Source organism: Aulostomus chinensis, chromosome 11 (assembly GCF_037954235.1).
Source record: "Aulostomus chinensis isolate RoL2024-O1b breed Wild chromosome 11, RoL_Achi_v1.0, whole genome shotgun sequence".
NCBI classification, from domain to species: Eukaryota; Metazoa; Chordata; class Actinopteri; order Syngnathiformes; family Aulostomidae; genus Aulostomus; species Aulostomus chinensis.
Window position 1 is genome coordinate 21,779,628 of NC_141330.1, and position 13,845 is coordinate 21,793,472.

General features: G+C 39.6%; 1 protein-coding gene across 6 annotated transcripts in view; it reads right to left on the reverse strand.

Annotated features, from left to right (window-relative positions):
• The window catches only part of grb10b (growth factor receptor-bound protein 10b), a 99,816-nt gene that overhangs the window by 20,017 nt on the left and 65,954 nt on the right, over window positions 1–13,845 (reverse strand). For all 6 annotated transcript variants that reach the window (XM_086219066.1, XM_086219067.1, XM_086219063.1 and 3 more), the window contains one exon: window positions 3,477–3,633. In XM_086219066.1, the coding sequence (XP_086075192.1) occupies window positions 3,477–3,633 (157 nt within the window). The remainder of the gene's footprint in view (window positions 1–3,476; window positions 3,634–13,845) is intronic.

Here is a 13,845-nt window from a genome sequence, read left to right on the forward strand (position 1 = left end):
CATTTACAACTGTTAATTAGTGGCTTATGAATTCAACAACACACTTAATAACATACTTACCACCACTTTTTCATGCTTTATAAAGGAGAGAGTCATAAAGTAAAATGGTACCCTTTTCTGAAGGATTACAGAAAAAAAGCGCCACTCATTTTGAAGCAGGATCAGTTCCGCTAGCACTGTCTCTATTGCAGTATCTTCCTGTTTATTTTCACACATTCCCACCTCAAAGCAAAATACTGTTTTATCCATGTATACAAGAATGTTTTTTTCTTTTTTCTTTTCTTTTTCTTTTATTCTCATTGAGAGTGTGTCCCTCTGTGGCTGAGGTCAGAGGTCCAGGTGATTTATATTTTACATTACACCAGACATGGCTCTGTAAATTCCAACAGCCTTACAAGTTACTGTGTCTTTGCTGTCAGTGTTCTCATCCAGCATGATGAAGAAATACGTGAAATCAGGTTTAATAGCAGCACAGACCCCACCCTACACAAGACACAGTATGTGCTTTGCTCACTGTAAGGTCCAGCAGAGGCAGGGCAACACGCGTGGATTACTGCTCAAATACGCATGTGGTTGCTATGCGACCAAGACACGCACCAGACCGTTTTCAAATCAAACACATCTGAATATGTTTTACAGTCAATCAGATGAATAGCTGGCTCTGGTTATTCTGAAGAGGCAAGCAGCAGGAGAAGTGTTTGTGTGTTCATGAAAACCTTGGAGTAAGACAGGATTTTAATTGCCATTAAAAGATTTGAGTATAAATCTCTAAATCTCATTAAATGAGGGTCCAGAGTCCTGATGTCATGCTGCAGGCGCTAATCATGTAAGGCAGAGATCAGCTTGAAAGATGCCCTCTGCTGGTTCCTGAGCAACAGATGAAGAGAGACTGATCGCTGTCCTTTAACTGCAGTCTCTGCTGCAAACAGCAATAGCAATCACATGCCTTTCATTTGTGTCCATTTGTTTTGAGTTCAAAGAGAGGAAATGGAGGAAAGTTTCCATGTCGAGGGCTTCCATTTTTTGTTTAATGGCAGCTGGCATACAGTACATGACATAAGTCACAAAAATAGGCCATTTAGTGATATGTCCACATGGCCATACAATGACAACAGCACCTAATTTGGTCTGACAACAGCCAAAAGGTGACTTTTGGATTTGGTGTGAGATGTGTGTTTCTGTTTCCTGCAGAGCCCCTCAGGTGTCAAATAGCACACTATTTTTTGCACATCCTCAAGAAGGCACCCGAATCCATCTGCCAAGTTTGGTGATAATAAATCAGAGTGGTCCAAAGATAAACTCTCACTTAATCTAAGGAACACAGTGGTACCAAATTTACTGAATATCAAGCCCAAGGATCAAAGGTTACATGTATCATCATATCCTCAACGCTGACCCATTGGTAGCACAGAGTACTTCACCAATAAACAAAGGGTAAGGGGACTGTCCCCAGTCAGTGAGCCAAATTTCATAACTTTATGACTTTAAAAGGCTGCGATGGAGGCCCTGGCCAGGAGATGACCATACAGTTTATGACTGACAGACTGGAGCTTTGAAAAGTCCAGCTATAATGAGGCAAATAAACACACTGAACCCACACAATCACTATTAAAAGATTTAAAATATTTTAAATATTTAATATGTGAAGTGTGTACAATAAATACTATTTACTGCATTTCAGCCCCACTACTTGAATATTTGGATTAAATTATTAAAATATTAGTTTCTCTTGACCTAAGAGTTGCAGGAAAGTTCTACCAGACCTGAATGTGAGCAAAAACATAATATCACTCACAACAAAGCAATTTAAATATCTATTTGCAGCATCGAGCTGGCTGCACTTATCAGAAACATAATTAGATCATGATGAATGGTGACATATTTGATTCGAGAGATTTAGGACCTTGAATAATGCAATATAGTTGAATAATGCAATATAGTTTCTCTCACATGATATTGAGGGTCTATGTGTGGATGTTTTAAACCCTTGGCAGAATATGTGAACACAAAGATATCAGCTGGACAGGAGAAAAAAATATTTCTGTGTGTGTTTTTTTTCTCTCTCTACACTTAACTGTCTGGCATCCTATTCTACATAAAACTACATCCCAATCTCACCCACATCTGTTAAGTGTACAGCCATCAGTGATGAGGCTCAACTTGTTTTCCACAAGTGCTTCATAATCACCCTCTCTTCAGCAGGGTGCTGGGCTTTCTAATGTTCAACTGGCCAGAGATCTCCAAATTTAACCATTATGCTGCCAATTCGAACACAAATCCATGCTTACAGAGATGCAAAGCTCCTTGTACAGAAAATGGAGAATCTTAGTTGTCTTGTGAAGTTTTAGACTCCAGTTGTGTCAAAACGGTACCTCATTTTGCCTCGTTTTGGGTTAAAAACTATGATGCTCAGGTGGTCAAATAATGACCGTTCACTCTCACTCCCAATTTGAGGACCTGGGCGACCAATCACTCATCTCCACCACCTCTCTGCCATAACACTTATAGCAATGGATCAATAACATCACACTGGCTGATACTGAGAGGAGCACTAGACAGCAGAGCTTTTGTTACCACCATCATCAGCGCCATCTCCTTATTCTTAACCTTCAAATATCGCATCTCATCCTTTAGCTTCATGTTATTTTTCTCAAAGCAATACTTCACCCAAACTGTGTGATTAAGTGTCTTGATCTCACAAAAATATAATTCTTCCTGCTTTCACTTATGACTCCATAATTCAAAAGGAGCCAGTGAAGTATATTTAGTTATTTGTAACCTTCTACTAACAACAGTAAAACTGCCTAAAATGTCTTTTTACAAACTCGCACTTGTTGCGCTTTGTAGTTTGGCCTTGGTGTCTTGCAGTCTCTCTGTGTTTCCACAGATCCAGATTATGACCTCATACATTCCAAGTTTACATCTGTCATTAAGCAGCAACTCCATCTCGTCATACTAATACAATACACACAGTTTTCATGTCTCCATTTCCTCTATGTTCCATTGTTAATCTGTATTGTTAGCAATTCATTAGGACAGCAGCTCTGACTTTATGTGCAATCCATCTCCATCAATACATTTCACTGACATGTTTCTCAATGTAGAAAGCTCTGTGTGTGCCAAATGTCTTTCATATTATAACATTTTCTTAGCTCTTCTGCACTGCAAAATTTTACACTGATGCATTATATCAGATCACTGGACATGATATGCCAATTTGTCATATGCTAGTATGCCCATGCACTCATGCTTGAATACATGCCTACATGAGAAAATGTGACTGACCTGCTTGTCTGCCCAGCTATGTGACCATGCATGCATGACTGAAAATGCACCTGTGACTGTCACTGCGAGGACTGCAGGTCTCAGTCCATAAGGGGGAGGGGGGGAGAGAGAGAGAGAGAGAGAGAGAGAAAGAGACAGAGAGCGAGAGACAGAGACAGAGACCGAGAAGCCTGAAGGGCTTTGCCACTCACCTAACCCTAGCAGCGGGTGGTGTTCAACAAGTGCCCAACTATTGTCATCCACACAATGGCTTTTATAAACCAGGAGCTGGCAAAGGTCCCTGGCTGTCATATCAACTGGGATCTTCACAACTTTACCCATGCCATCTTCACTGAAGATCTTCACAATCTGCATGGAGGAAAAAGATTTTTTTTTGGTTATAATATACAAATATTTTATTTAAGGAGCTCAATTCAAGAGTGGAAAAATCTGCACTTGTCTTGGAGCTTTACAGACAGACAGACGGATTACTTTATTGATCCCTTTTGGACGTTCCGCCACTGAAATTGCAGTCTCCTACACAGTCACAGCACTGTTACCATAAAGGTTAAAGAATAGACATGAATAGAACTGTACAGAAAAAATAGAAAAGAAAAGAAAAGAAAGACAATAAATATATATATATGTGTGTGTGTGTGTGCGCACGTGTGCCTGTGTGTACCTGAATGTAATTTTGTATATGTGCATAGTAACAGGAATAATAATAATTATAATATTAATTATTATTATAACAATAATAATGATGATATAATATGATATGATGATAATATAATATAATAATAGTAATAATAGCAGCAGTAATAACAATAATGATGATGATATAATATAATAATCACAATAATATTCATTCTCTTGAATTGCACATGAGTGTCTGGTTGTTATCTGGGCAGGTTATTGGTGCTCAGCCCTCTCCTACAGTCCCTCGGTTGGCCCTCCCCCCTCCAGAGAGGACTTTAACAGTTTGATGGCTCGGGGGATGAAGGAGTTCTTCAGTCTGTTGGTCCTGCACTTGGGGAGGAGCAGCCTCTGGCTGAACAGGCTTCTCTGGCTGGTGGTGACAGTGTGCAGAGGGTGGCTGACATTGTCCAGCAGTTTGTCCAGAGTTCTCCTCTCTGCTACTGTTGCCAGAGGGTCCAGCTTCATCCCGACCACTGAGCTGGCCCGCCTGATCACACTCCCCCCCCCCCCCCCCCCCCCAGCACACCACAGCATAGGACAGGATGCTGAAGACCACAGACTGATAGAACATCCACAGGAGCCTCCTGCAGATGTTGAAGGCTCTCAGCCTCCTCAGGAAGTACATCCTGCTCTGAGTCAGTTTATTATTTAGTCCCCCATCTGTAATTATTGAACATGATCGACCATGTAGAAATAGAAAAAAAATATGTATAAATTGTGGTGTAAGAAATAACAGAAAAGCATTTCTTAAAGCAACTTGTTGGTATAGTATGTGAGCAAATTAAATGTGAGATGTAAGACAATTGCTCTTGAGAGGACACACTGAGTGAGCATAGATTACAGTTTAGCAGGATAGTGTTTGGTTCCATAGTCCCATAACTCAATATGTTGAAATACAGTTAAGATTAAAATCAGGTATACGCTGTGCAATTTTAGGCCATCTCAGATGAAAGATGACAAAATATGGCAATATCTCTCTGGTCATGGCTCAAAAATGGTGGTCCTATATTGCACTGTGATGGGGTAAAAGAAGGCTGTTATCACAGTCTTCCAACAGAAGATAATCTAGAACAAAATTCTAACAGTGTCAGAAACCCAAGATCACTCTGTGACCACTGCTATGACATACTTCTACTACCAAAACAGTAGGAATATGGTAGGAAATGATGCTGATGGCATTGTAGCCTGTGATGAAGGAGGTGGTAGAATTGTACAGTCTGCATTGATGTCTTACCCAAGTTTTGAGATCCATGTCGCGCTGTGTGGCTTGCACTAAATTTGTAAGATAACAGAAATCTTACAGTCTTTTCAGAGATCTTTAGACAATATAGATATTGAATTTCATAATGAAAATCTTTTTTTTTGTATAATTGGTGATTTTTTTTCCAAACCACAAATGACAAGTTTTCTTAGTGTTTCCACTAAAAATACTTACTCAAACATACTAAGGAATAAGTAAAAGTAATGTACCAATAGATAGTTGAACGATTATATAGTATGTATCCAAAATTCAGTGCTGAACAGATGGTCAGTAATCCATCTGAATTCATGCAAATCTAAATTGTTCATTACCCTGTATTCACATAGGATTCTGACACTCCAGGTAGGAATTCACTTCTACTATTCTCCCTTGAGACCCCAAAACAAATCCAGGGAACATACCCTCTGAGGTAAATCTTAAATTTAGTATCCACTGACTTCCACCATACAGTAAAATTCAATGGATGCACACCTAATGAATCCAAAGAGATCTATGGAATCCCACTTACCCTGCAGAGGGATCCTTTTTACTAAGCCTTAGCAGAAAATATGCACACCAAGATCATTAAACAGCTAATACTTCCTAGTATCTTCCTTTGTCTTTGAAGACATTGATGATTGCACAGACCAGGCCGGAAGCTCTCGATCCATCCAAAATGGTCAAATGCAATGGAGCCTCAGTTATTCAAATTTGCTGACATATTTGACCAGTTTCTCATTACTCACATCTTGAAAAAGACCGTTTTCCATCTTCTAGGTATTTATACATTCCATTTCTCACCTTGCGCAAAGCATAACTTCAAGGTGTTGCAATACTTCAAAGAGAATTAAAATCTCAAAGGGAGAAAGCAGCAAAGAAAGACGACACAAGGAGACATAGGAGACAGAGAAAGAGCGGTCTTACCTCCACTGCCTGCAATAGGCAGCAGTCTGGGGTACACGAAGGCATTTTTGGAGTGAGCCTGGCTCTCCACTCATACACACTCACACACCACCACAGAGACACTAAAACAAAAAAAACCCAGCCGTCGCCTCTCTCCTCCAGAGAGAAAGAACGAGAAATTTCAATGCTGACAGCTGACAGCTGTGCTACCTGTCACAAACCTTCCTTCACCCTTTCTAGGCTGCCAGCTGTGTCAAAAACAAACACTTAAAATAACATGAGCGACCTAAAGCCAGTATCTGCACAGCTCACTTGCCAGAAACAGAGCCAGTCAGCAATCAGATGTCAGGTACACTAAAGTACTTCCAGTGCTGGTTGAGTCTGACAACTATCTGTCTTTCTCTCTCTCCCTCCCTCCCCCTCACAAAGGGTTACAGCCTCAGCCATGGGCTCTGAAGCACACTGAATCAAACCACACACTCACCAACCAATCATAAGGCTCCAGCAGGCTGATGTAATCATTCCCACACAGAGCCAGGCGAATGCAAACACACACACACACACACACACACACACACACACACACACACACACACACACACACACACACACACACACACACACACACACACAAACTTTTTCAGACCACTTTCAAGTGCTTCCCTTCAGTTTCTTTTCAGGAGCAAGAGAATTAATTTGAGAAGGGTGTGGGGCAGAGAGGGGAGCAAGAGGAAGAAATGAAAAAGGGAAGTAGTGAAAAAAATTTTGCCTCCAAAAAATGTTCAAAAATGTTTAAGTAAGGGCATGTTGGATGTTCCTCAGCTTCTTTTCCTCATGTTTGCTCTCCCTCCCCTCCTTCCTGCGTCCCACTCTCCCTCCCTGTGGCATAACTTTGAACTCACCAGACAGATCTCTCTGACTCTCACAGCAGTTACAAGCCTCATTATGGAGCAAATGAAATGAAACAAACCTGGAGCAGCATTTGAGCACTCCAAACTTCTCCTCCGCCCCTTTTGGCAAGCATCATGCCAGCATTCTTTCTCAGTCACCAAAGAACAAAAAACGTGGACTTTTGCACGCACATATACTGAAATGCACACAGGCTCGTGCACCACACGTCCACATACAGACATGTACAGATAACTAAAACAGCAACAGACGGACAAAAGCCTTTACATACCCTGTCTAAGAGAGACAAGACCTTGATGCAACTTATTCCTTTTCCCCACTTTCCTTTTCAGGGGAAGGCAGTGCGAGTGCGAGTGCATGCATGCGCATGTGGGGGGTATTCCAGGAAGAGATACAACTTAATCATAGTGACAAACTTCAGCAAGGTGGAGCAGGAAAATGTGGAGTGAAGACCTGGGGGGGGGGGGGGGGGGGGGGTTACTATGCAGGGGAAGTGAGGGGAAACTGAGTGTTAAGCAGACGAGAGACTTTCTGATGAAACAAAACAGCAAAATGTGTACAATAAATGCTTCCTACTGTTAAGACAAATCTAGCTAACACAGCTGTTTCTCCCAACCACCCCTCACTGGCACTGCATTCACACTCACACACCCTCATCTACGTCACATTTAGTCAGCCAGAAGAAAAACCCCCAAGAAACTTGTATGATGAAAGCTGAAATACCAATTTATAGACAAAGTTAAGTGCCATAATCATCCCAATCTTATATTGACTAAGAATTAATCAAAAATAATAATTAGCAACACAGGGGTGATTTTACATCTTTTCTTACCATTTGAAGAATGATAATCCCTATGACAAAATATCTATCATACCCCTTCGAGACTATAGAATACAACCAAGAACACCCCATTTTTACAACCACCATTTATAAGTCAACAGTCAACTGGTTGACAATATGCTCTGATGCCTGCTCTGCTCAATAGAAGTCATATAGCACAGTGGATTCACTCAAGTTCTATGGCCAGTGTGAAACTCTTAAAGAGCTCAGACCAGAACAGGAGATGGAGTAGAAACGATCTTGTAAATCACAGGAGGATGTGTTGTGTTACTCAGCAGATCATTGGTGGAAAATGTTATACGCATGTCACAGAGGTGCAAAGCCATCAAATTATCTTCTAGAAAAAGGAGAGAAAAAGCTTGCAAACTAATTCCAAGCCACAAAACTTTATTGGACAGTATTTCAATCAGTGCATCTTCATCAGGTCAAACAGTTTCAGAATGAACACCCACCTCCTTATATAAACACATCCTACAATCCAGTCGGTGAATGAACTGGATGGTGACAGGTGTGGATGTGGATCAAAAATCCCTGAATATAAGACCATACAAGTACACAAAATTATTAAAATCAGCACAAAGCATTGAAAGAAGAATATAGTTTAGAAAAAGTAAAGTGTGACAAACAGACCATTCACAGCTGTTAGCTTGCTTAACAGTGGTGCGTCAAATTGCTGCTATAACCTATGCATCATATGCTCTTTTATATATATTTCAATAAATGAGACTGCCCAACTTTTAATTCAAACTCCAAAACTATCTGTTTCATTTCAGCAGCCATTGTTGAAAGTGCACAATGATAGTATCTATGTGTCACATAGTTATATTTCCACAATTCAGACTATGACATAGGGTATGAAGCTACATGCACTTATGCAAATTCAATAAAGAAGTATAAATCAAGCTTGAATAAGTACAACTGCAAAAAAGAGGTGGAATCAAGGATAGAACCCTGTTGGTTCCTCATTTAAAGAATGTCAGTCTAGCATAACTGCTAAAATAATTATGCTGGTGACTACCACCTTTCGATGGGTAGAAAATCCCCTGTTGAAAGTAAGTCATGCAACACAGACAGTTTACTTACCTTCATCTGCCTTTTATGCATGCAGACACATACAGACAAGTGTTGCATATATGATGCACTTACTTGTGTTTACATGCATGACAACATACATAATCCTCTTTGCAGATAGATAGCTGGACTGAAACTGGACAGGCACAAAGAGACAAAGAGTAGGTAAACTGGACTGTATGAGAATGTGTTTTGTGCAAAGTGAAGTATGTACACAAGTGTGTGTGCACGCCAAAACAGCTTACACACATCTATCACTGCAGGCTTTGTGATATGGCTGCTGTTCTAAAAATACTTCTGCTGTTATTGCATACACATTACAACCCATTACCTCATATAGGAGTAACAATTGTGGATTACAATTCTAAAAGGCTATGACCATTAGGCATACGAGCTTTCACACACACACACACACACACACACACACAAGGATCCATTACATATGGAGGATGTTGTGATGAAATGATGTTGGAATGAAAACCTGCAGCCACACGGCCCTTTACTGGATCAGTTTGACACCTGTGATCTAAGGAATATACATTTTTGAGAATGTCAGAATGTTGTCTTCTAATGTTAGACTCAAGATTATGATGACTGTCTTGTCTTTAATAGAGACTTCAGGCTGTGTGCAATTTTGTATTCTCTGTGACTGGTCCACACTAAACTTAACCACAGCCTTTAAGTCAGGGGTGTCCAAACTGGTCCAGTAAGGGCCGTGTGGCTGCAGGTATTCATTTCAACTGACCAAAAGCAACACCTGATCCAACAAATGAGCTGTGTGGACACAGCTTAGTGGATTTAAGTAGAATCAGGTGTTGTACTGGATCAGTTTGGACACCCCTGCTTTTAGTGAACCTTACCCAACCATGACCACAACATCTCAATGGACGACCTTCATGGTCACTTGAATGCAGCCTTCCCAGAACCAAGAAAACCCCATTTTTTTACAACCACCATTTATAGGTCAACAGTCAACTGGTTGACAATATGCTCTGATGCCTGCTCTGTTCAATACAAGTCATATGCATATTTAGAACAAAAATAGGTTGACTTTCTGCATTCTGGGGTGGAGGGCTAATACTTCATATGCTGGAGGCCTTAAACCAATTAACTGGGGATTTAAAAATGCAATTGTCTATAATTGATTAGGCATGATAATATAATTATTTTTGATGTAATTATGACATTAAGGGTCATTAAATTACAGAAAATGAATTATCCTCGTGGAAAACTGGGTTGTATGATTGAAAAAAAGTATAGTTCTGGTTTAATCCAAGGTATAATTAACAAAAAAAAAGAGGGCATCAACCTGACTTTTATCCATTTCACTCTTCCGCACGATGACCCACAAGGGGTGTCGCAAACTTTAAGCAGACCATCAGTCTTGCCAAGAACTCCAACATTTAGCTATAGTCGCTCTATCTTTGTCTTTACAAACAAAAAAGAACTGTAGTCTTTGATAGGCTGATTTGGCTCACACAATCCACCCCAGCTCCATATTCCCATTAACGAGTAACCTCTATAGAGACCCTCTAACTGTAATGTGCTGCTGTGTGTGGTCTGGGACGCCCCTAGAAACTGATGTCCGGATGATGAGATGGAGAAACAAAAACCTGAATGGGCACAGGACAATTGGCCGTCCCCATTGAGGGCCTGTAGTCAGCAGGAGTGGGAGGCACTCGCCAAGAAAACTGCTGACTCATGAAGAAAAGATGGTGAACTGTCCCTTGTCATCCAATTACCGTGTCAAATTAAGACCCAGGTCTATCTGGGCTCAATGAAGCAAATGCAGGCAGAAAGGGATTTAGTGGTCAGGAATTTTTAAAAAAGGCAAGGAAGCGGCAGCATCGTGTGTGTTTGTGGGAGCGTTATTGGGAAAGCTTCACACCGCACACTGCTCATTTACAATACAAAGCCATGTACCGTGCCTGGGTAGCATCTTGGCAATGGTGCTGACATACATCAGATGTCTACATACATATACACACATTTACTGTCTGTGTGTGTGTGTATATATATATATATACACACACACACACACATACATATACAGTCCGTGTGTATATATGTATATATACACACATGTATATATATGTATATACACACACATGTATATATATATATGTATATATACACACATGTATATATATATATGTATATATACACACATGTATATATATATATATGTATATATACACACATGTATATATATATATATGTATATATACACACATGTATATATATGTATATATACACACATGTATATATATGTATATATACACACATGTATATATATATGTATATATACACACATGTATATATATATGTATATATACACACATGTATATATATATATGTATATATACACACATGTATATATATATATATATATATGTATATATACACACACATGTATATATATGTATATATACACACACATGTATATATATGTATATATACACACATGTATATATGTATATATACACACATGTATATATGTATATATACATATGTATATATATATATATATATATATATATATATATATATATATATAATTTGTTAATTACGCACACATACACATACATATATACAGTACACACATACATATATACACAACTGTATATACACAAATATACTGTATATACATACATATATATATATATATATAAATATAGATATATAGATATTTATATCTCCCTCTATTTATAAATATAGATATATCTTTATATCTATGTATCTATCTATAATGTTGGTAATCCCACAGAGCCTCTCAGTCTGTCAACAATAAGGTCTCAACACCACCTCAGGCACACAGAGAGTTGAACGCTGAAAGATTCTGGGTCTCAGGCAGGTCAAATTAAATTAGCACTGCAGGTCAGATGGTACAAATTCAGGCAGAACATTCGGACAAGTGAAAATTGATATCAAATACATAAATATTAAATCTATGGAATAAGAAAATGTGACACATTGGGAAGTCAACTAATTGTAATATATCTTTCAGTTAAAAAGTACATTAGTCCCCAATACTTGGCTTGTGAAAGTATAAATAAATCCATCCATTCATCCCACCCATTTTCCTCTTCTCCAGTAAAGGGTTGCGGGGGTCTGGAGCCTATTCCAGATGTCTTCGGGTGAGAGGTGGAGTACACCCTGGATGGGTCACCAGTCCATCACAGGACCAACACATATAGAAAGAGAACCATTCGCTCTCACAGCCACGCCTACAGTCAATTTAGAGTATCTGATTAACCTAGTCCCCTCTTGATGTCTTTGGACTGTGGGAGGAGGCCTGATAGCCCGGAAAGAACCCACATAGGCACAGGGAGAACATGCAAACTCCACACGGAAAGACCCTGTGCTTGAGCCGGGGCTTGAAGCCAGAACCTTCTTGCTGTGAGGAGACAGTGCTAACCACTGCACCACTGTGCTGCCGTATAAATAAATATGCACACTAAATGTGCAGTTTATTGCACTCTTAAATGCAGCTGCAAACAGATAACTTTCAATGAATTTATAAACCGAACAACAAACCTCTGTATGCTTCCATAACTTGTCATGATATATAGTAGATAATATAAAATGTCTTTGTAGGAAAAGTTTTGAATATTTACAAATGCCCTTATCATGTATATGCCTACAACTGTGTTACAGCTGATAAAATGTTTATATACAGTATGGTTTCTTAATGCTATTTAGTGGCACTTACATGCTATAAGTAAGGCTATTTGGCCAGAAAATAAAGTTTCGGTATCAACCAAACAAATCACACTAGGATGGAAATGTGTGCAATACAAATGCTAAAACACAAGTGCTGGTGATGATCTAACCTCAGAGCTCATTTAATACAGAGTACGAACAAAACTGATAAAACATACGAACATAAAAAGCACAACTCAAGCAGCTTTGCTCCTACACTTTTTGAATTAACTGAAATTGTATGCATACACTTGTTATGGCACATCAAAGCTATTCACTGTGACATCCAGCTGAGAGAAATACCTGAACCAAGCCAAATATTTAACAACCAGGAAATAAAATGGGGGACATCATTGAGCACAAGGAATGGTTGCCAGAAAACCCTAGGGAACCCTATCCCCAATGACCACTGCTGATTGGATCAATTGTCCAATTACTGCGGGAGGGCAGAGGGTGGAATTGGGAGTGGGCAAACAATGGATGACAGAGGTGATATTCTATCTAAAGGCAATAATCGCTCTCAAACAATAACAGACAAAAAGATTACAGAATGACACAAAATGCCAGCTGTTTGAGCTGGCTTTTTGGCTCAACATCAGGCGCGGCAAGCCCTATAATGGCTGTGGTCGGTGTCTGACAGACTGAAAAAGTTTGAATGCTTGCACACAGCATCTACAGTATTCTCCTACATTCAGCAGCAAGAAAAACAGTTGCTCATTCACATTTGTCTTACACTAAAGTCACTTCAAAGTGTGGGATAATGTTTTTCTTTTACCGTTGAGTTTACATTAACTTGACTCAATGAGCTGACATAATGTAACAAGCAGAATTGGTGAATAATTTACCACTTCCAAGAGACCAAACCTGAGCTGAGTGGGATTATAGTGGCTTCACCTGCCGTGGGATGCTGGTAAAAAGCCACGTGATGGGGCCTATCTGAGGTATAAGTCCTTTGCATGTGATACCCCTCAGCCAACGTTATAATATTAAGAATTTCCATTTATCAGACTCACGAACGCGACAGGTTGCACACTCATCTTGTGCGGTGGATGCCCTTCAAGACTTCTACTGTTGCCAGAAATGAAGACAAATACATGAGGGAGCTTTTCCTGTATTAGGAAGAAAGAGTCCCATGGAGGTGGGGAATTTGCTTTAAGTGAACAAGCCACCACAGTTTCCTGTATCAAACTAGTGTGTTTGCTGGTGCACAGCAAAG